Source organism: Bos mutus, chromosome 2 (assembly GCF_027580195.1).
Source record: "Bos mutus isolate GX-2022 chromosome 2, NWIPB_WYAK_1.1, whole genome shotgun sequence".
NCBI lineage: Eukaryota > Metazoa > Chordata > Mammalia > Artiodactyla > Bovidae > Bos > Bos mutus.
In genome coordinates, this window is record NC_091618.1 from 7,587,387 (window position 1) to 7,608,841 (window position 21,455).

The following is a 21,455-nucleotide window of genomic DNA, read 5'->3' on the forward strand; positions in this document are numbered from 1 at the left end:
AGGACATTAATGTGCTGATTCCAAAATTTATATGGAGGGACCCGCCACTGCAGCGGACATGGGTTCAGTCCTGGTCTGGGAGCTGAGATCCCGCAAGCCGAGGAGCGACTAGGCCCGCTTGCTGCAAACACTGAGCCCAAACCAGCGCTCCACAAGAAGCCGCCACAGGGAGAAGCCTGCACCCACGACCAGAGAACAGCTGCCCCTCACACAACTAGAGAAAACCATGCAGAGCGACCAAGACCCAGTGTAGCCATAAAGAAAGAAATCAATAATGAAATTTGTATGGAAATTCAGTGCAGCCAAGAGTAGCCAAGATAAATATAGTACACGGTTGAAGGACTTATGCTACTAGACTTAAAAAAAAAAAGCTTGTTACATAGTTACAGTAATTAAGGGTAGTATTTGAACAGCCTAAAGAATACAGAAGCAGACCTGCATATACATAGACAAGGTTAACAACAATGATGGCAATGCAGAGTGGCCGAAAAAGAACACTCTTTCAATCAATGGGGCTGGGTAATTAGATATACATATTGGAAACAATAGATTTGGACATTTTCATATCCTACACACAACTCCAAGTGAATCATAGGTCTAGATATGAAAGGTAAAATAATACAGTTATTAGAAAAAAACTATTCTGAGATAGGCAAAGATTTCTTAAATAGGACAGACATAAACACTACCTAGGGGCTTCCCTAGTGGCTCAGATGGTAAAGAATCTGCCTGCGTTGAGGGAAACCTGGGTTCAGTTCCTGGGTTGGGAAGATTTCCTAAAGAAGGGAATGGCTACCCGCTCCAGTATTCTTGCCTGGAGAATTCCATGGACAGAGGAGCCTGGCAGGCTACAGTCCATGGGATTGCAAAGAGTTGGACACGACTGAGCAACAATTTCACTTTCATACACTAACTAAAAGGGGAAATACTGATATTAATAAAATGCGCTATAGTAAAATCAAGAGCCTCTGTTTATTAGCACACCACCAGTCCATCCTAGAGGAAATCAGTCCTGAATATTCATTGGAAGGACTGATGCTGAAGCTGAAACTCCAATATTTTAGCCACCTAAAGTGAAGAACTGACTCATTTGAAAAGACCCTGATGCTGGGAAAGATTGAAGGTGGGAGGAGAAGGGGTCAACAGAGGATAAGGTGGTTGGATGGCATCATGGACTCAATGGACATGAGTTTGAATAAACTCCGGGAGTTGGAAATGGACAGGGAGTCCTGGCATGCTGCAGTCCATGGGGTCAAAAAGAGTTGGACACGACTGAGCAACTGAACTGAAGAGAATGTAAAGGGAAGTCACAGACTCAGGGAAGGTATTTGCTGCTGCTGCTGCTGCTGCTGCTAAGTGGCTTCAGTCGTGTCTGACTCCGTGCGACCCCATAGACAGGAGCCCATCAGGCTCCCCCGTCCCTGGGATTCTCCAGGCAAGAACACTGGAGTGGGTTGCCATTTCCTTCTCCAATGCATGAAAGTGAAAAGTGAAAGTGAAGTCGCTCACTCGTGTCCGACTCTTAGCGACCCCATGGACTGCAGCCCACCAGGCTCTTCCATCCATGGGATTTTCCAGGCAAGAGTACTGGAGTGGGGTGCCATTGCCTTCTCCAGGGAAGGTATTTACATATAGCCAAAAAGGATGTATCTCTAGTATGTTTTTAAGAATGCCTAAAAGAAGAAAAACCCAGTAGAAAAAACTTGAACAGTCACTTCTCCAAAGAGAATATCCTAAAGATAAGCCAACATATGAAAAAGTGCTCAACCTTACTAACCAAAGGACAATACAGTTTAAAAACATGAGCTAAAAATGATGGTGACGATGTGGAGCAACTGGAATTCTCATACACCGCTTGCAAGGAAGTACAACTGGCACATCCACTGTGGAAAACTGGTAGTATCAACTAAGCTGATCATAAACACACTGTGACCCAGCAATTCTCCTAGGTATAGATCCAAAAAGTATATACACGTATGTCCCAAAAGACAAGAACAAGAATAGTCATGAAAGCTTTCAGTCATAGCTCAAAACTGGAAACAATCCAAATGTCCTTCAATAGTATAACGGATAAACAAATTATGGTACATTCAGTCAAAGAAAAACTTCACAGCAGTGAAAATGAGCCAATTACTGATAACAGGAAACATGAAGTTACGTCTCTCAAATGTACCATGAGGGAAGAAAAGAGCCTGAAAGAGTTCATACTGTATGATTCCAATTTATAGGAAGTTCAAAACAGACTAAAGTAATTAATGATATTAAAATGATAAAGTAATGAAAGTAACCTGACATTAAAAGTCAGGTGAGCTATGGTGTTGACACTTACAGAGAAGAGGGACAGTGCCCATGAAGGGGCAAGATAAGGGCTTCTGGGATGCTGTGGAGTGTCCGTTTCTGGGTCTGAGAAGTGACTCCGTAAGTGGTGGTTTCTTTGTGACCATTAGGCTGAACAATTATGATTTATTTTCTGAATATACATGAAGCTTCAATTTGCAAGTATTCAAGAAAAAGAGACAGCAATAAATCAAAAGGTGGGAGGAAGGAAGAAAGGTCCAGCTCTGGGTCTGAGAGCAGCAGAGACTGTAGAAGCCCACCAGGGAGGTGGTAATAACCTGCGCCCACCCCCCAAAAAAGAAACAGTGGTGGAGTAAGTGAGGATGTCAAAATTTGCAGCCTCAGCCGTGATTCCCCAAGTCCAGGTGTAGTCCAGGATTAGTGCATACTAACAAAACCAGAGGAGTACATGGGCTGAGAGAGAGCATCTCCCACCTGTCTGCACAGGTGACCCATGACCACATCACCTCTCTCCACTGAGAAAGATCGAAACCTTGAAACAAGTCATTTGCGTCAAATTTTCCAACAACCCAGCATGGTGGGGACTTGGGTTAAGTTTTAGAAAATAAAGTAAGATCTCTTCCTCCTTCTCTCCCCTCCATCCTTTCTTCTCACAGTTTCTTTCCAATCATCACCCTCGAAGCAGTGGAGGGATGACTAAAGCAATCTATTTGATATCCTCAAGAACAGCCTTGCGGGCATAAACCAGCACTTAAAATTCCCCTAAAATTTGCTTTTACATACTGAAATAAACATACGTCACGAGCTTGCTCCTCCCCTCCCAAAGACCTCTGTTATAAAGTTCACTAGACCTTTCTGTACTTTGTTAGCCTTTCTGGAATATTTTTTGCCAGAGTGTTGGTCTTTTTGTGTGGAGTTGTCCATCTTAGCAAAGTTCTGTGATATGTTCCATTTGTTTGATGAAAAACTTGACTACATGTTCCTCTAAGCACCTGAAACAGCAAAATACAGCATTTGTAGGAATCATTTCACGATTTTGTTAATTGTGTTAATTGGGTTCTGATGTATTTGTTGGGTAAACTGAAGTCTGTGGGTAGAGGCTGAGATTTACCAATTTCTACAACCCTAAATCCCACATTGCACTGCCTGTACTGGAACTCTGTAAGTGTTCTTTGTTGATATTGTTTACAGAGCTCCTGAAGCTTGAATTTTACACATTTATCGTATTGATATAACTCACATACATGGTAATTCATTAATTCAAAGTGCACAATTCTAAGTTTCGGTGAATGTTTACAATTGTGTAAAATACCACCAAAATTAAAATATAAATATATTCGTCTCCCCAAAAAACTCCCTATGTCTCTTTGCAGTCAATACCCACCCCCCCAACTCTGGCATCTGGCAACCACTGCTCTGCTTTCTGTCACAATAGTTGCCTTTTCTAGATGTCATAATGGGTAATTATATAGAATATACCATTTTGTGTCTCTTTTTTCACTTAGCACAATGTTTCTGAGATTCTTCCATGTGGTTGCATGTATCAGTAATTTCTTACAATTGCTAGACATCCTCACCAACACATTTGGCAAATCATCAGTTCAGTTCAATTCACTTTAGTCGCTCAGTTGTGTCCGACTCTTTGCGACCCCATGAATCGCAGCACGCCAGGCCTCCCTGTCCATCACCAACTCCCGGAGTTCACTGAGACTCACATCCATCAAGTCAGTGATGCCATCCAGCCATCTCATACTCTGTCGTCCCCTTCTCCTCCTGCCCCCAATCCCTCCCAACATCAGAGTCTTTTCCAGTGAGTCAACTCTTCGCATGAGGTGGCCAAAATACTGGAGTTTCAGCTTTAGCATCATTCCTTCCAAAGAAATCTGAGGGCTGATCTCCTTCATAATGGACTGGTTGGATCTCCTTGCAGTCCAAGGGACTCTCAAGAGTCTTCTCCAACACCACAGTTCAAAAGCATCAATTCTTCAGTGCTCAGCCTTCTTCACAGTCCAACTCTCACATCCATACATGACCACGGGGAAAACCATAGCCTTGACTAGCCGGACCTTTGTTGGCAAAGTAATGTCTCTGCTTTTGAATATGCTGTCTAGGTTGGTCATAACGTTCCTTCCAAGGAGTAAGCGTCTTTTAATTTCATGGCTGCAGTCACCATCTGCAGTGATTTCGGAGCCCCCAAAAATAAAGTCTGACACTGTTTCCACTGTTTCCCCATCTATTTCCCATGAAGTCATGGGACCAGATGCTGTGATCTTCGTTTTCTGAGTGTTGAGCTTTAAGCCAGCTTTTTCACTCTCCTCTTTCACTTTCATCAAGAGGCTTTTTAGTTCTTCTTCACCATCTGCCATAAGGGTGGTGTCATCTGCATATCTGAGGTTATTGATATTTCTCCCAGCAATCTTGATTCCACCTTGTGCTTCTTCCAGTCCAGCGTTTCTCATAATGTACTCTGCATAGAAGTTAAATAAGCAGGGTGACGATATACAGCCTTGACGTACTCCTTTTCCTATTTGGAACCAGTCTGTTGTTCCATGTTCAGTTCTAACTGTTGCTTCCTGACCTGCATACAGGTTTCTCAAGAGGCAGGTCAGGTGGTCTTGTATTCCCATCTCTTTCAGAATTTTCCACAGTTTCTTGTGATCCACACAGTCAAAGGCTTTGGCATAGTCAATAAAGCAGAAGTAGATGTTTTTCTGGAACTCTCTTGCTTTTCTCATGATCCAGCGAATGTTGGCAATTTGATCTCTGGTTCCTCTGCCTCTTCTAAAACCAGCTTGAACATCAGGAAGTTCATGGTTCACGTATTGCTGAAGCCTGGCTTGGAGAATTTTGAGCATTACTTTACTAGCATGTGAGATGAGTGCAATTGTGTGGTAGTTTGAGCATTCTTTGGCATTGCCTTTCTTTGGGATTGGAATGAAAACTGACCTTTTCCAGTCCTGTGGCCACTGCTGAGTTTTCCAAATTTGCTGGCATATTGAGTGCAGCACTTTCACAGCATCATCTTTCAGGATTTGAAATAGCTCAACTGGAATTCCTTCACCTCCACTAGCTTTGTTCGTAGTGATGCTTTCTAAGGTTCACTTGACTTCACATTCCAGGATGTCTGGCTCTAGGTCAGTGATCACACCATTGTGATTTTAAATTAAAAGATGCTTGCTCTTTGGAAGACAAGGTATGACAAATGTAGACAATATATTAAAAAGCAGAGAAATTACTTTGCCAACAAAGGTCTGTATAGTCAAAGCTATGGTTTTTCCAGGAGTCATGTATAGATGTGAGAGTTGGACCATAAAGAAGGCTGAACAACAAAGAACTGATGCTTTTGAACTATGGTGCTGGAGAAGACTCTTGAGAGTCCCTTGGACTGCAAGGAGATCCAACCAATCTATCTTAAAGTAAATCAGACCTGAATATTCATTGGAAGGACTGATGCTGAAGCTGAAGCTCCGTTACTTTGGCCACCTGATACGAAGAGCTGACTCACTGGAAAAGACCCTGATGCTGGGAAAAGATCGAAGGCAGGAAGGCAGGAGGAGAAGGGGACGACAGAGTACGAGATGGTTGGATGGCATCACTGACTCAACGGACATGAGTTTGAACAAGCTCCAGGAGATGGTGAAGGACAGGGAGGCCTGGTGTGTTGCCGTCCATGGGGCTACAAAGAGTCAGACACGACTGCGTGACTTTCACTTTCACACGTGGTGAATCCAGAGCAGTTTTTATTCTGAGAATAATTTAGCTCCACTACTAAGACATGATGTTTCTATGGACTCTACCCAATCAATTCTCATCTAATATAGTGTCTCTCTATTCTGATTTGTGGGAACATCAAGTAGTCCCAGTTCTGTATAAGAAAGACCCAGAAATTGTTCAGGTGATGGGATGAATTGGGCAATTGGAGTTGACACATAATCGCTACTATATAAAACACATAGCTAAGGAGAACCTACTTTACAGCACAGGGAGCCCTACTCAGTGCTCTGTGGTGACCTAAGTGGAAGGAGATATGAAAGAGTAGAGATACACATATGTACAATTGCTGGGCCTTATGCTGCTTTCGGTGGCTCTTTCCCCAGTCTTAGGTTCTTCGCATGCATGTGTCCATTATTTCTCTTCCTATTTCTGAACTTTTTCTGTGCAGGTCCGTCCATTACCTGTAAATTCCAGCCTCTTTGTTCTCCCTGAATCCTGACTTCTATCTCCCCAACTCAAATAGCTGGACTTTGTGTGGGTTTCCCTCTCCCTGAACTGTGGCCTAGAAACTCTCTTCAGCATTAGCTGGAGCAGTTATGGGGCTCACCTTGTTTTTTTTCCTCTCAGGGATTACAGAACTGGGGTCTCTGTTGTTCAGTGTCTAAAAACCATGCTTCATGTATTTGTCTGTTTTTAGTCGTTAACGGCAGGAGCATAATTAAATTTGCATACAGTTAATCTTTCATAAACAGACTTGAGTTTTATTTTGTTCATCTTTTTTTTACCCCTAAGTAATTTATATCATTTATAAATACTAATGAAGGATAGAATAAATGATGTTATACTCTACCAATTCTTTGGTCCTTCAATATTTATTCTTCACTTTATTCCATCGCCCTCACAGCAGCAATTCTCAATCCTTTTCGGTTGACAATCTATACTAACTATTTAATATAATAATTGGCAAAACAGTCAAAGAAATTTAGAACAACAGAAATAAGTCAGTATTGATCACAGCACAATCACTGCTTCAGTATCAGAATCTCTTTTAGGGACTATAAAAGCAGCCACTATTCACTTATTCAGAGAAGGCACTGGCACCCCACTCCAGTCCTCTTGCCTGGAAAATCCCATGGATGGAGGAGGATGGAAGGCTGCAGTCCATGGGGTCGCTGAGGGTCGGACACAACTGAGTGACTTCACTTTCACTTTTCACTTTCATGCATTGGAGAAGGAAATGGCAACCCACTCCAGTGTTCTTGCCTGGAGAATCCCACAGACTGGGGAGCCTGGTGGGCTGCCGTCTATGGGGTCACACAGAGTTGGACACGACTGAAGTGACTTAGCAGCATTCACTTATTACCTTTCAATACACTATTGTTGTCTTGGTAAGAACCATCTACTTCCCTGGCTGCAATAAAGCTGTAATTTTTTTTAAGGCATTAGTGTGCTAGAATTGTGGGTGATTAGAAAAAATTAAACCTTCCTATGACAATGGTGATATGTGCCTATTGTCCAGTTTTTGGAAAGATAAGAAGTTTAAAAGATTTAAAAAACAATCCATTCCTACCACCCAAAGACAGCACTATTACTAATGCTTTCCAGCCTCCTTACTGCATACCTGTGAAGCCAGGATGAGAGAAGGCGCAGCCCAGGTGTGGATGGAGCACTGCCCAGGTGTGCCTCACTGGTGCACTTGCTTGTGTAACTGTTCATGACAGGATGTCATGGGCCTGGAATCTAAGAAAGAGCAATGAAGACATATCACCTTCCTAATCAACAGCATATGATCAAGCAGTTCTCAGGTGAGGGCCAGTGCAATGATCAAGAGTATCCATTCCTGTGTTCAAGGTTAACAGTCCTGGGTTCTGCCACTTAATAGTTCTAATTTTGGATGAGTCACTTGACCTTTTGAATTCATTTTCTCCTCGATAAACTGAGATTGGTAACAGTACCTTCTTCTTAAGATGCTTGTGAGAATTAAATATGATAACCACAAGAAGTAGTTAATGCTGCCTGGCCTACAGCAGGCTTTTATTAACATTAGGTTTTAATATAGGCACATTGATAATATATTAACAGTTTAAAATGATAGCTATCATTTCTTGAGCCCTAACACTCCTAGATGCCTTTATAGAATATTTTATACAATCCTTCAAATAATCCAGTGAGGTATTATCCCCATTTACAGATAAGAAAACTGATGGTCAGAGGGAGGGGTTATGTGACTTACTCAGGGTCATACCACAAGAGGTAGAATCAGACTTTGAACCCGGAAGTCTGACTTCCGCTTACTCTGAACCACTCTAATACTCTCTAAAGCAGCACACATTAAATGTTAGCATGCTGAATGTTGACATTGATCACCCCTGAGTGTGTATGATTGGTCTCATAAAAACTAGGACATTGCATAGCGTTTTCAAAATGTAATTTTCCCAGGATGCTGGGGTTCCCCAGAACTCAGTTTGAAAATTCCTGAGGCAGTTCACTGTTAAAAGAGTTCTAATTGCTAGGAAGTTCCTGCCTGAATGAGCTCAGAATAAGCTTCACTCCTCTTCCACACTGGTAAGTTCTGAAATGTAGGTCACAGCTTAACGGTCTCTTGTGAAGTTTCTGTTACGTGAATATGCATGTATGCTGGGTCACAATATAAAATACATTTCTTACCATGGATCACAGTCAGAAAGGTTAAAAGACACTGTTCTGCGTGACTATTCTTCAGATATTTGAAGGCAGCAGTCATAACCTATCTCCTAAAAACTAATCGTCTTCTCCACAAGGGACCTCTTCAGCTTCTGCGAAATACTTGTGACATGGGGATTCCTCCCTTCGCTATACTGGGCACCATCTTACCCTGTCGCCAGATTCATCTGGGCCTGTCCTCAAACTGCCTTTGGGATGACTTCCTTGGCCTCTCTCTCTTGGGAAGCACCACCCATGTCTCTCTAGCCCCATCTGACTCTGTTTTACTTTTCTCAAAGCACTTTTCACTACCCACATTATATTTTATATACAATATATAAAATATTTTTTGTTTATGATCTTCATCAATAAGACATTCATCACTGAATCCCCAGACTGTTTCCTGGCACACAGCAATTGATCAATAAATATTTGTGGCTTGAATGAATAGATGAATACTAGGAATAGACACATTTTATCTGGAATGAATGGGCTTCCCTTGTGGCTCAGCTGGCAAAGAATCTGCCTCCAATGCGGGAGACCTGGGTTCGATGCCTGGGTTGGGAAGATCTCCTGAAGAAGGGAAAGGCTACCCACTCCAGTATTCTGGCCTGGAGAATTCCATGGACCGTATAGCCCATGGGGTCATAAAGAGTCGGACAAGACTGAGCGACTTTCACTTCACTTCTTCATCTAGAATGAATACAGATGTACTCATAATACAACTCTTTCCATCAGGGGCTACATTCTTTAAAGATTTAACTCACATGACTACAACTATAGGCATGTTTTAATTCTATCATCTCTGTTTAAAAAAAAACCTTTCTGTCTGAGCCACTAGGGAAGCCCCGTTTATCTTATAGTATTACATATTTCAGGCTTCCCTGGTGGTTCAGATGGTAAAGCGTCTGCCTACAGTACGGGAAACCTGGGTTTGATCCCTGGGTCGGGAAGATCCTCTGGAGAAGGAAATGGCAACCCACTCCTGTACTCTTGCCTGGAAAATCCCATGGACGGAGGAACGTGGTAGGTTACAGTCCATGGGGTCACAAAGAGTCGAACATGACTGAGCTACTTCACTTCACTTCACACTACATATTTCATACATTTAAATGTGTATATTACTGTATAAGTATACCAATGTAAACTACAAGTATATACAATATATATTATTAGTATATATTGGTACAAGTATACCAATATATACTAATATATCACGTATTGTTACCTTTTATGTAATTGTATGGGGTTTACATGAGCAGTTTTGACTATATGAGGTTTTTATTGATTCAGTTATAATGCTATAGTGCATCTTGGAAATATTTTACATTTTTCTAAGCACTCTCAGGTAAATAATCCATTTGATATTTTTCTTTAGCTGAGAAAAGTGTTTGTAAGAGCTGGAAGAAACATTTGGAGCTGGCTAGTGTCCAGGTTCAATTCCTGGGTCCGGAAGATCCCTTGGAGAAGGAAATGGCAACCCACTCCTGTATTCTTGCCTGGAGGATTCAATAGACAGAGGAGCCTGGCAGGCTACAGTCCATGGGGTCACAAGAGTCGGACTTGACCTAGCCACTAAACCACCACCACCACCAGTCATCTCTAGATTTTAATCACACCCTTTCGTTTTACAGATGAGTAAACCAAGGCGCCCAGCAAGGAGGAGGAACACCCGAGGAGATAGATGGAAGTGGGCCTGGGATTAGAACTTAGCTATTTGCTGTCCACCTGCCGCCAGATGCCCCCAAATGTTTGTACACTCGCCTGGACCGAGGTGGGTGAATCAGTAGCCTACGCCCCTCACCGGAGATCCACGGGGAAGGCACGCCCTGGTTATTATTGCCACTTTTCAGGTGGGGACTCTGAGGGCACACTCCAGGGAGGGGAACTTCCAACAGTGGGTTTTCAGGTTCTCACGGTACCACCTAGCTTGGTATCGGAATTACGCACGAGGCAGGCGCGGGTCTCAGTCGGCGTCTAATGCTGTGCGCCGGGTCCTCCTCCCCACGACCCCAGTATTCGTCCCTCGAAAGGGACGGCTTCCTACCTCGTCTGTCCCCCTGGGCTGTATCCGGTTGGCCGGCCTCCTTGTCGCTATGGCAACCACAAGCCTAGCGTTCTAGCTTCCATCTTCTGCCCGCTTCCTGATGAACTCGAGCCAATGGTATCCTCCGTTTCTTTAGCGTGAAAAGTTGTTGGCCAATGATCAGAGGAATTTCAAAAACCGCTGGGAAGCGGCCAGAATTTGGGGGTTCAGGTTAACTACGTCAGGATGGGCGTGGAAACTTAATACGGGTTTATCTAGACAACCTCCTAAATCTCGTGATAGGCGCAAAGCTTTAGAATTTTGCTCACCCAGAAACCCTGCTTCAAGGAATAAACCTAAAAGAACTAACATTAATTGAAGCCCTCTTTATGATAGTCAAAGAAAAAAGACATAATGGGCAACAACATACAAGGACAGCCATGGAGTTGCCCAGGTCCGTGGGCAATCAGTGATCTTGTCACTCCCCCACTTAGAACCCTCCAAGGGCTCCCCTTTAAACTTAGGGTGAAATCCAAACATCTTCATGTCCCTGGCCCGGCCCTGTGATCTCAGCTCCTTCCCACGCTCCCAGAAAAATCTCGCGCCTGCCACGCTGTCCTTCGGGCAGCTGCTACAATTCTGTCAACCTCCTTCCGCTGACTGGTGTTTTCTCTGAGCTCACTCGGTGTCGGGGTCTGCACCACAACTGCCTCTTTCTCACGGTTGAGGTCTCTGTCCAAATATCATGTCTTCATCTGTAAAACAGGCGTGAGCCCAATGTCTCACTCAGTGGGTTGTTGGGAGGATCTGGAATGAAATGTGAAAAAGCGAAGCTCCCTGCACCTGTTAATTATTTTTTAAAATACATTTTATTTTTCAAAAAATTAATTTTTAGTTGAAGGATAGTTGCTGTATGTTACAGGTGTGCAGTATAGTGATTCACGATTTTTAAAGGTTATACTCCATTATAGTTCTTATAAAATATTGGCTAGACTGTCATTCAATATAGTGAACAATATATCAGTTCAATAACAAGGATATTTTGTTCAATATATCCTTGAAGCAGTTAGGACTATTACAAGTGGTACATTACGGAAGCATTCATCAAGTGCTAGGCTTATGGGAGGACTTTTAAGTATTGCCATTGGAAGGACTGATGCTGAAGCTGAAGCTCCAATCCTTTGGCCACCTGATGAGAACTGACTCATTTGAAAAGACCGTGATGCTGGGAAAGATCGAAGGCGGGAGGAGAAAGGGACGACAGAAGATGAGATGGTCGGATGGCATCACCGACTCAATGGACATGAGTTTGAACAGGCTCCGGGAGCTGGTGATGTACAGGGAGGCCTTGCGTGCTGCAGTCCATGGGGTCGCAAAGAGTTGGACACGACTGAACTGAACTGAGACGCAGATGTTACCGGGAGGGTATATTGTGCTGCCAACAGGTGTTCCAGGAGGACAGGCAAGGAGAGATTTTTTTATGGCCTCGGGGCTTTGGTGGCAGGGGGAACCGGGCCTTGAAGGATGTGTAGGATTTGAATGCCTGGTGAGATTGTGGGGTCGGGGAACAGCAGGAGCAAAGCCCGGGAGAGGGCTCCGAGGGTAAAAGCGGGGGGAGGACACCCGGGCAGGCTGCCCATCTATAAGGGCAGATGCAGTGAGCAAGTCACCCGGAGCCTTCCAGACCCAGCCCGACGTGGCCGCTAGAGGGGCCCCTCGCCAGGTGAGCTCGGCGCTCCAGTGGAGCACCACTTCCCCAGGGCTCGCCCCCTACGCGTCCAACGAGCTCCGCGGTCCAGCCAATCAATGCCCGAGGGCTGTCCCGCCCGCCTCCTCCTCGAAGCCACTCGCGGGCGCCTGATGCCCGTCAGCTTTCGACTGACAGGCGGCCTGGCAAATCGAATCGCGCCTTTGGAAAGCACAACACGGCAGCCGCTCTGCATCTCTTGAGTCGGGGAAGGAATTTAGGAGGGCTGTGCCTCCGGCTTGCTCGAGGAGTCCAAGTCGTGTCTCGGAAACCTCTGATCGGTGGGCCTTAGCGGAAACGCCGCCGGTGAGTAGTGATTTAGACTTAAGGCCGGGGTGGGGATGGGGTTGAATTCAGCCTTCGGTTTCAGGAAAAGCCAAGGCGTTTGTGACCCTTGACGTCCCCAGTATACACATCTTCCTTCTTGCTGTCACCAGCCTTGTCAGTTTGGGTCTCGTTGGCTCAGAATGCTGCTTTTCTTTTTCTTTTTTTCATTTTCGCATCAAGGAGAGGGCCATGGGTTTGCCTTAATAAAGGCGATGCCAGGTTTGACCAAATCAGGAAGTGAAATGGGGTGACTTCGTCACAATTGTGCCTGGACACACCGGCTCGGGCTTCCAAGGGATAGCAGATGGTGGAGTTAGCAGGTGGATGACGAGGGCTGGGGTGGGGGTGGGGGACGAATTCCTGGTCCGTGCTGGTCACTGGAAGTCGTTTCCAGCGCATTGGGTGGGGACTGAAGAGTGTAACCCTTTCGTGAGCCAAAGCCCAAGAAAGGAAAAGCGCTTACCCTGTAACTGGCACTCAGCAACCAGAAGCTGAACCGGCAGGTGATGGGAAAGGGCGTGTTTGAATTATTTCTTTAGAGAGAGCCAAATTCTAATACAGACCTTACTCTTAGCAGCCAAGACCGCTGGTTCTCTAATCTAGGAAACCTACTTTGTGGGCTGATGAAATAATTCTCAGATGAGGACTAGGGGGTGGAGTGAAAGTCATCCCTTAGTGGATTTATCTTTCCCTTTTTGAGTCAGTGACCCCTGTGCTCACGGATAGCTGTGTGGGCCTCAAACTTAAGGGGTGGTGAGCAACACAGAGTTGGTTTTCTTGCCTCTGGGGCATATGTTAGACCTGGAAAAGTGTTTTGCAGTCTGGAAAAGAAAGTCATTAGGCCAAGAATGTGTGCCTTAAAAGGGAAGACAGCTTGCACAGAATTCCTCCAAGGCTTTCTGTCCAAAATGCTACCTAGCTGAAGGGGGAGTTTTCTATGTTTGTGGGCCCTGGTGCCTCAGAGGCCTGGGGGTTCCTGAGGCAGAGAGGGAAGCTGCCTTTTAAAAGATAATTAAATGAGAGCAACCACAGCCACCACAAAGGAAAGCAAATACAGAACCCACCTGGAGAAACCAGCTGATCCGAAGAAGGTTAGGTGGTCTGGATTCCCATCGCCGCCTTGGCACATCCTGTGGCTTCTCTGACGTGCTGTGGGTGGGGCTGGCTCTATGGGTTTTATCTCTGGAGTTGCGGTGGGTGGGGCCTGGAGTAAGCCATTCCCTTCTCCACTGTGAAGCAGCCAAGGTGTACCGGGTGCTTCACTGGCCTGTCTAGAGCCAGTCAGTAGGTGTGTATGGAGGTCCCCATGCCAGGCTCTAGGCTAGGTCTTGGGAGGCAGCAATCAAACAGGGGATTCAGCAAACAGCTTCCAGGAATTTTTGCTTCAGTGCCCCTTCACCTCCAGGCTGAAAGCCTCTAGGAGTGTCTCAGAGGTTGAAGGAGCCACTCTTCTTTTCTAAGGCATAAAAGTATAGTGAAGAATAATTATGCTTTTCACAAGATTACAAACATTCATAGGGCTTTACAGTCAGGGACTTCTGGTTATGGGATTTGAGTTACAAGCTTGTCTGATAAGTGTATTTCAGGTATATATATATATACTGATTATATAACCTCATCTAGAGGTAGCAGCAGTCATTTAACTTTGAGGCTCTTTGACAAAGTGAGCCTGGGTTAAATGGTCTTTGTGCTGCCCTTGGCTTGAGCCCTGCATCTGATGTCTCCTAGACACTGAATGCAGTGTTAGTCCTATATCATAGGACTGTGCTGTTCACACCAGGAGCCAGAATTCCTGGGCCTGGGGCTAGATAATAGAAGGAACTGGAGGCTACTGGTAGGATGGTGGCGGTTTAGTCACTAAGTCATGCCCAACTCTTTGCAACCCCATGGACTGTAGCCCAACAGGCTCCTCTGCCCATGGGATTTTCCAGGCAAGGATACTGGAGTGGGTAGCCGTAGGAGGCATCTTTCTGATGCCTTGAAGCATGTCAGAAACTTTGTCTGTTTGGAATGTAATAAACCCTCAAACATTTGTTGCTTGAGACAAAGAAAGGTATATTTGTAGGTAAATTAAATAAATTGGTAAGAATAAAATTAATATATTCATTGACCATTTGCTGTACATGCATTTTGTATGCATTATTTCACCAAATTCTCACAACAACACATGGATATGGAATATCCATATTTCATAGCAGGGGAAACTTGCTGAAAAGTTAAATGACTTGGCCAAGGTAAAACAGGTAAGCACACAACAGGTCAAAAGTAATGTAAAATATTTTTATATTAATATAACAGGCTTTGCAAGTATAATACTCATTTGTATGCTTATTTTTTTTAACATGAACCTCAAAGAAACCCTTAGCACTTGTGGTAGGTGTTTTGACCATGCTCCCCAAAACACTAGGGGTGTACTTTCTCTTTCTTCTCTATTTGGTAGAAAGGCTTGAGATGCCCTGAAAATGTCAGTCCAATGAAGTTAATGAGCATTTCCATCATTGCTGGTTTTACTTAAGGCCATATTATTACCCCTGTTCTACAGGTTTTACAGCTGAGACTCCCAGAGGCAAAATGATCTGGTCCCTTAGGTCTTCCGCCTCCTGGTCCAATGTTATATCACCCTAGGCAGACCCTCAGGAGCAGGTCAGTTTGTCCATCTTCCATGGAGATAACTTTTCTTCTCATTCCTTCTTTCCTAAGTAAGAATGCAGATGGTTTGTTGTTTTTTATGGCAGAGGAATTTTTTTCTTCTTTCTTTCTTTTTGGAGTCCTAGAGAAGTCGGTACAGGCAATGTTCTTCTTATGTAGGGGAACCTATGGAAAGGTAGCATTTAAATTAGGATATGATGGAAGGAGGGCTTCCCTTGTGGCTTAGATGGTGAAGAATCTGCCTGCAATGCAGGAGACTCCGGTTTGATCCCTAGGTCAGGAAGATACCCTGAAGAAGGAAATGGCAACCCACTCCAGTATTCTTGCCTGGAGAATTTCGTGGACAGAGGCACCTGGTGGGCTACAGTCCATAGGGTTGGAAAGAGTCGGACATGACTGAGCAACTAACACACACACACACACACACACACGTATGATAGAAAGAAGGAAGTGAAGAAGAGGAAAGGGGATTTTAAAGGACTGGGGAAATGATTTTGAGGTAGGTGAGCCATATCTTTACTAACTGGCCAGAGGCACAATGTAAATTTTTAAATGGCCTCACTTCTCATGGCAGTTTGTGTTTCATCCTAATAGCAATCTTTTCTCAGGTAACAAATCCGGCTCAATGTTTCATTGTACATGCATTTTTAATGTTCTTCCCCTCCTGCTAGGGCACCACGAGAATCAGGAAACGCGTCCCCGTCTGCCTGCCTGAGAAGAAACCTAGAAACTGGCACGTCTCTGAGTGAAGATGAGGAAAAGGCTGTAAATTGGCCAAAAGAGCCTTGAAGTACTCTTTCCACGTGAGAAGGCGATGGCTGGTGGAAGGAGGTGAACCCCACCGGGAAAGATGGCTTAGCAGCACCTCCAGCTACGGATCCAGGCCAGCTGGTCTGTGCCCTTAGCCCGCCATGGACGGAGCTCACGGTGCAGCCCTGCAGCTCCAGCAGCTCCTGCCCACAAGCAGTGCCAACCCCGTGAGAGAGGCTTCCTTCTCCTACAAGGCAAGAGCTTTTATTATTTTTTAGGTTGGGGATTTTATATTTTTCTTATGAGACAGTCACACGGGGAAGTATTGGCTAACAGATACATCCAGGGTCTGCGTGCTTATCACTGACAGAAACAGGCAGCCCCTCCATGCGTACAAGAGAATGTGTAATCTAAAGAAATGTTCATTGAAATACATAAAAAGGAATTCATTCCCCCTAAGAAGGTTTGACTTAAAAAAATCACCAGCTCCGTTACTTGGAGACAACCTTTGTTCCTGTTTCTGTAAATTTCCTTCCTGTCTTTTTCCAGTATTCCAAATTTGGGGTTGGAGAGTTTTATATCTTGGTTGTTTTCCTTAACTTTGTTGATGGACTATTTCCCTATGTCACTGAGTGGTGGTTGGAAGTGTGCTTTCTGAATGATTGCCCAATCTGTTGAGCTGCTGTATCAAAGTCCGTGGGACAGAGCCTCCTATTGTTGGCTGATTAGATTGTTTCTAATCTGGGGTGACTGCAGATGCTACCGTGAACATCCCTGAGTGCATGCCCCTTTGCTATCTCTAAGAATTGGGTAACTCTGAGAGAGGCAGTTTCTCCCCACGTAGCAAGGTCACAAATGCCAGAGCATCGAAAATACAGAAAACAAGAAAGTAGAGTTCATATAATTAGCCTTGTGGTGAATGGATGCCAAATAGACAAACACAGAATCTAAGAAGACATAGAACACGCTCCCTGATGAGGTGTCTAATAAGTTTTCATTTTTATCCTCAATTCAGTTATTTATTACAGAAATATCTTCCTGCCAGAACAAAGATAAATAAGTCGTAGTGACTCTCCCAAAAAGCTTAAGAATTGAGGTGTCAGACAGGCATGTGAACAAAGGGTGATGAACTGACCTAAAAGGGTGGGGGGAGCGGGGATAAAGGAAAGAAGATCAGTCTTCAAATCCCTACCTGCTCCCACCTCAGTAACCTTAGGCTTAACTAACCCTCAGAGCTTCTCTTATGGGTAGGATGACGGTAGTAATACCTCCCTCCACCCTTCATTCCTTTAGGGCTGCATAAATCAACGAAAAAGCACCTAGCCCAGCGCTAGGCATGCGGGACGGGTTTGACTCACTGCTTGACTCAGAAATGTCTCATGGTTACAAACAGCAACAGGTGAAGATGCACAGAGCAGAGGAAGGAGTAGTTAATTCCACCTGGGGGTAGGGAAAGAGGTTTCTAAGGGGAAGCTTGCTCTTTCTTCCTTGATTTTGTTCAGGCTCTTTTGGTCGCAAGAAATAAAAGTCCATTTCAGAGAAGTTTAAGCAAAAGGAAAAATTAATATAAGGCTACATGGTAGCTCATAGAACCCAAGGGCAGGAACGGCAGTGAGGCTTGAAAGGTACTGCTGCTGCTGCTAAGTCGCTTCAGTCGTGTCCAACTCTGTGCGACCCCCATAGACGGCAGCCCACCAGGCCCCGCCATCCCTGGGATTCTCCAGGCAAGAACACTGGAGTGGGTTGCCATTTCTGTCTCCAATGCATGGAAGTGAAAAGTGAAAGTGAAGTCGCTGTCGTGTCTGACTCTTAGCGACCCCATGGACTGCAGCCTACCAGGCTCCTCCATCCATGGGATTTTCCAGGCAAGAGTGCTGGAGTGGGTTGCCATTGCCTTCTCCTTGAAAGGTACTAGAACTCTTCAACCCACCTTCAAAGGAGGGAGGATCTGATTGGCCCAGCTTGGGTCAGGTGTCTACATTGATCCAATCAGTAGTGGCCGGGGGTGGAGTCCTCCAGCAAACAGGATTTTTGCTTGCTGTGGGCTTGAGGCTGGGTGGGCTGCTCCAGTGTCCTCTCTTACCTTTGGGGAAACCCTTAAGAGGACACAAGTGCACCTTGATCAGCAGGATGACCTCAGAAACAAGCATGTGCCCTGAGTTTCAGCCCCGTCCTCGTCCACCCCAGCAGAGAATGGATTCTGATTGTTGAGGGAGGGTGGTCTGTGAAAGAGACCAGCAGGCTGAACTGCTGATGACTAGCATCCCTGAGGGCCTCTGACTCTGGAAGCTTTACCTCAAACTGCAAGAGTTGGACCTCAGTTTCTTCTGTTTAGCAAGTAGGAATTTCAGCTGAACTATATGCATAGCTATATGCATGCCTGTGCTGAGTAGGACAGGAGCTATATAGGTCATTGAGATGGCTCTTCCCTAAAGGAGTCTAGGAGGGAGGCGGGTAAACATTTCCATAAGTAACTACCCTTCCAGACAGAATTTGGCACAAAAAGAGAGATCCAGTAGGGTGTTAAGAGCACGGCCTTTGAAATCTGGGAGACCTGGCTTCCAGCCCCAGTTCTGTCAGTTTGTGGTATTATATGTGTGTGATTAGTTGCTCAGTCATGTCTGACTCTTTGCAACCCCATGGACTGCAGCCTGCTAGGCTCCTCTGTCCATCGGATTCTCCAGGCAAGAATACTGGAGTGGGTTGCCATGCCCTCCTCCAGGGGATCTTCCCAACCCAGGGATCAAACCCAGGTCTCCTGCATTGAAGGCAGATTCTTTACCGTCTGAGCCACCAGGGAAGCTCTTGTGGTATGATAGCTTGGGGAAAGTCATGTAATTCCTTTGCACGTCCGTATTAAGTTCATCCTATAGGGTGGTTCAGAGAAGGCAATGGCACCCCACTCCAGTACTCTTGTCTAGAAAATCCCATGGATGGAGGAGCCTGGTGGGCTGCAGCCCATGGGGTCGCTAAGAGTTGAACACGACTAGGCGACTTCACTTTCACTTTCCACTTTCATGCATTGGAGAAGGAAATGGCAACCCACTCCAGTGTTCTTGCCTGGAGAATCCCAGGGACGGGGGAGCCTGGTGGGCTGCAGTCTATGGGGTCGCACAGAGTCGGACACGACTGAAGCGACTTAGCATAGCATAGCATAGGGTGGTTATGAGAATGACCTGAATTTACAGATTAGGAAACTGGAAACTGCCTGCACCGTTCCCTGTTTTCTTCCTGTGGAAATCCTACCCACCCTTCCACCTCCAATTCAAATACCGCCTTATCCATGAAGCCTTTGTCAGTCTTCCTGGCGGGAAATAATAGGTCCTTTATACTTTTATAACCAATTCACAGTTACTATGGTCATCATAATAACAGCAGCTAACATTACTTGTGTTTGCTATAACGGACTGTTCATTCTCTAAGACTAGGTACAAGGTAGGTACTTGTATTTCTGCATTTTACAAATGAGGAAACTGGCACACAGAGATTAGTTAACTGGCCCAAGACCACACAGTTACTTGGTTGTAAAACTGGGATTTGAATCAAGTCTGTGTGCTGCCAGAGCCCTTAGTTTTATCCACCACTTCCTGCTGCCTGGGCTTCCCTGGTGGCTCAGCTGGTAAAGAATCTGCCTGCAATGCAGGAGACCCCGGTTTGATTTCTAGGTTGGGAAGATCTGCTGGAGAAGGGATAGGCTACCCACTCCAGTATTCTTGGGTTTCCCTTGTAGCTCAGCTGGTAAAGAATCTGCCTATAATGCAGGAGACCCTGGTTTGATTCCTGGGTCAGGAAGATCCCCTGGAGAAGGGAAAAGCTACCCACTCCAGTATTCTTGCCTGGAGAATTCCATGGACAGAGAGGAGCCTGGAGGACTACAGTCCATGTGGTCGCAAAGAGTCGGACACGACTGAATGACTTTCACACACACACTTCCTCCTGCTGATGTTGTGCCAGGCACTGCATGAGGCCCCTTCTCTCCCTGATACTGTTTAGTAAGTGTCGAAATGGCAGTGGAGAAGGTAATGCCTCACTTGCTGGGGAAGGTAAACGTCAGGGAGGTGGCTTGAGGCCAGGTCACAGGTGCTGCAGAGACTGTTAGCCGGTCTGCTGCGTCCATTGCATTTGAATGTGAATGACTCAGACAGTAAAGAATCCACCTGCAATGAGGGAGACCTGGGTTCGACTCCTGGATAAGGAAGATCCTCTGGAGAAGGGAATGGCAGCCCACTCCAGTATAATGGCCTGGAGAATTCCACGGACAAAAGAGCCTGGTGCGCTATAGTCCATGGGGTCCAAAGAGTTGGACACGACTGAGAGATTAACACGTTCACACTTCCAACCCTCAGAGCAAGCCAGAATGCAGTTTATACTTAAGTGTTAGCCTTTTAAGTTCAAGGGACTATGGGAAGTCAGCTTAAATAGCAGGCAATGACAGTCTTGTCAGCATAGTACGGTAAGTCCCCTCTGTACGAACCTTCAGTTGTGAACTTTCAAAGCTGCAAGCATGCCCCTGGGTGCCAGCTGTTGTATTGTCCTACTGGACTCTTCAAGGTACTGTGCTGTAAGGTTAAAGATGTTTTCTTTATTTTTTATGTTTGTTGGTTTTTTACGTACTATCTGTATGAAAAGTTTCATAAACCTGTTACAATACAGTACTATATAGCCGATTGTGTTAACTGGGTACCCAGGCTCACTTTGTTGGACTTACAAATGAATTAGACTTTTGAATGCACTTGTAGGTAGGGGACTTACAGAATTTAAATAGAGACTCTTGTTGGCAGATGTGAAGAAGACATTAAAACAGGAGATCTGAGTTGAGGTTTCACACTGATACCAATATCCAGGGTATCGTGCCCCTGTGACCTTTGGCTGCTTTTCTGAGAATAGTTTCTTTTCTTTCAGTTATAGCTGGTGAAAGATCAATTCTTGGATCAGAGCATATCAGGGCCAGAAGGGTCCTTAGAGGTGTTGCTAATCATAATAATGATAAAAAATGAAAATTATAAAAATAATAATAGCAGCAGCTAGAATTGTTTTAATATTTATTACCTGTCGAGTGGTGTTTAAGCATGTGCCTTATAACGTGACATTCCTAAGAGTGTATAGTCAGCTCCATTTTTCAGAGGGGATGCTGAGGCTCAGAGAGTTAAGGCGATTCTTTTGAAGTCACACAGCCGTCAGTGACAGAGGCAGTAACCCCAATCCAGGTCTGCTGGTCTGCAAAGTCTGTATTGGTAAGCTGAAGCAGAGAGGAAGAAGACT

General features: G+C 45.0%; 2 protein-coding genes across 4 annotated transcripts in view; one reads left to right on the forward strand and one right to left on the reverse strand.

The window, feature by feature from the left end:
* STPG1 (sperm tail PG-rich repeat containing 1) overlaps positions 1–13,932 on the reverse strand; it is a 64,920-nt gene extending 50,988 nt beyond the window's left edge. The window contains exons 1-3 of one of the 3 annotated variants that reach the window (XM_070383080.1): positions 13,859–13,932; positions 7,634–7,752; positions 3,150–3,290 (exon numbers count right to left, since the gene is read on the reverse strand). In XM_070383080.1, coding sequence (XP_070239181.1) covers positions 3,150–3,222 — 73 coding nt within the window. In that variant the 5' untranslated portion in view covers positions 3,223–3,290; positions 7,634–7,752; positions 13,859–13,932. Of the gene's footprint in view, positions 1–3,149; positions 3,291–7,633; positions 7,753–10,741; positions 10,840–13,858 lie in introns of those variants that run through there. The other 2 variants (XM_005900715.2, XM_070383082.1) reach the window with 2 other exon arrangements.
* NIPAL3 (NIPA like domain containing 3) overlaps positions 12,617–21,455 on the forward strand; it is a 54,343-nt gene continuing 45,504 nt past the window's right edge. The window contains exons 1-2 of the mRNA XM_005900714.3: positions 12,617–12,773; positions 16,115–16,447. Of these exons, the coding sequence (XP_005900776.1) occupies positions 16,355–16,447 (93 nt within the window). The 5' untranslated portion in view covers positions 12,617–12,773; positions 16,115–16,354. The remainder of the gene's footprint in view (positions 12,774–16,114; positions 16,448–21,455) is intronic.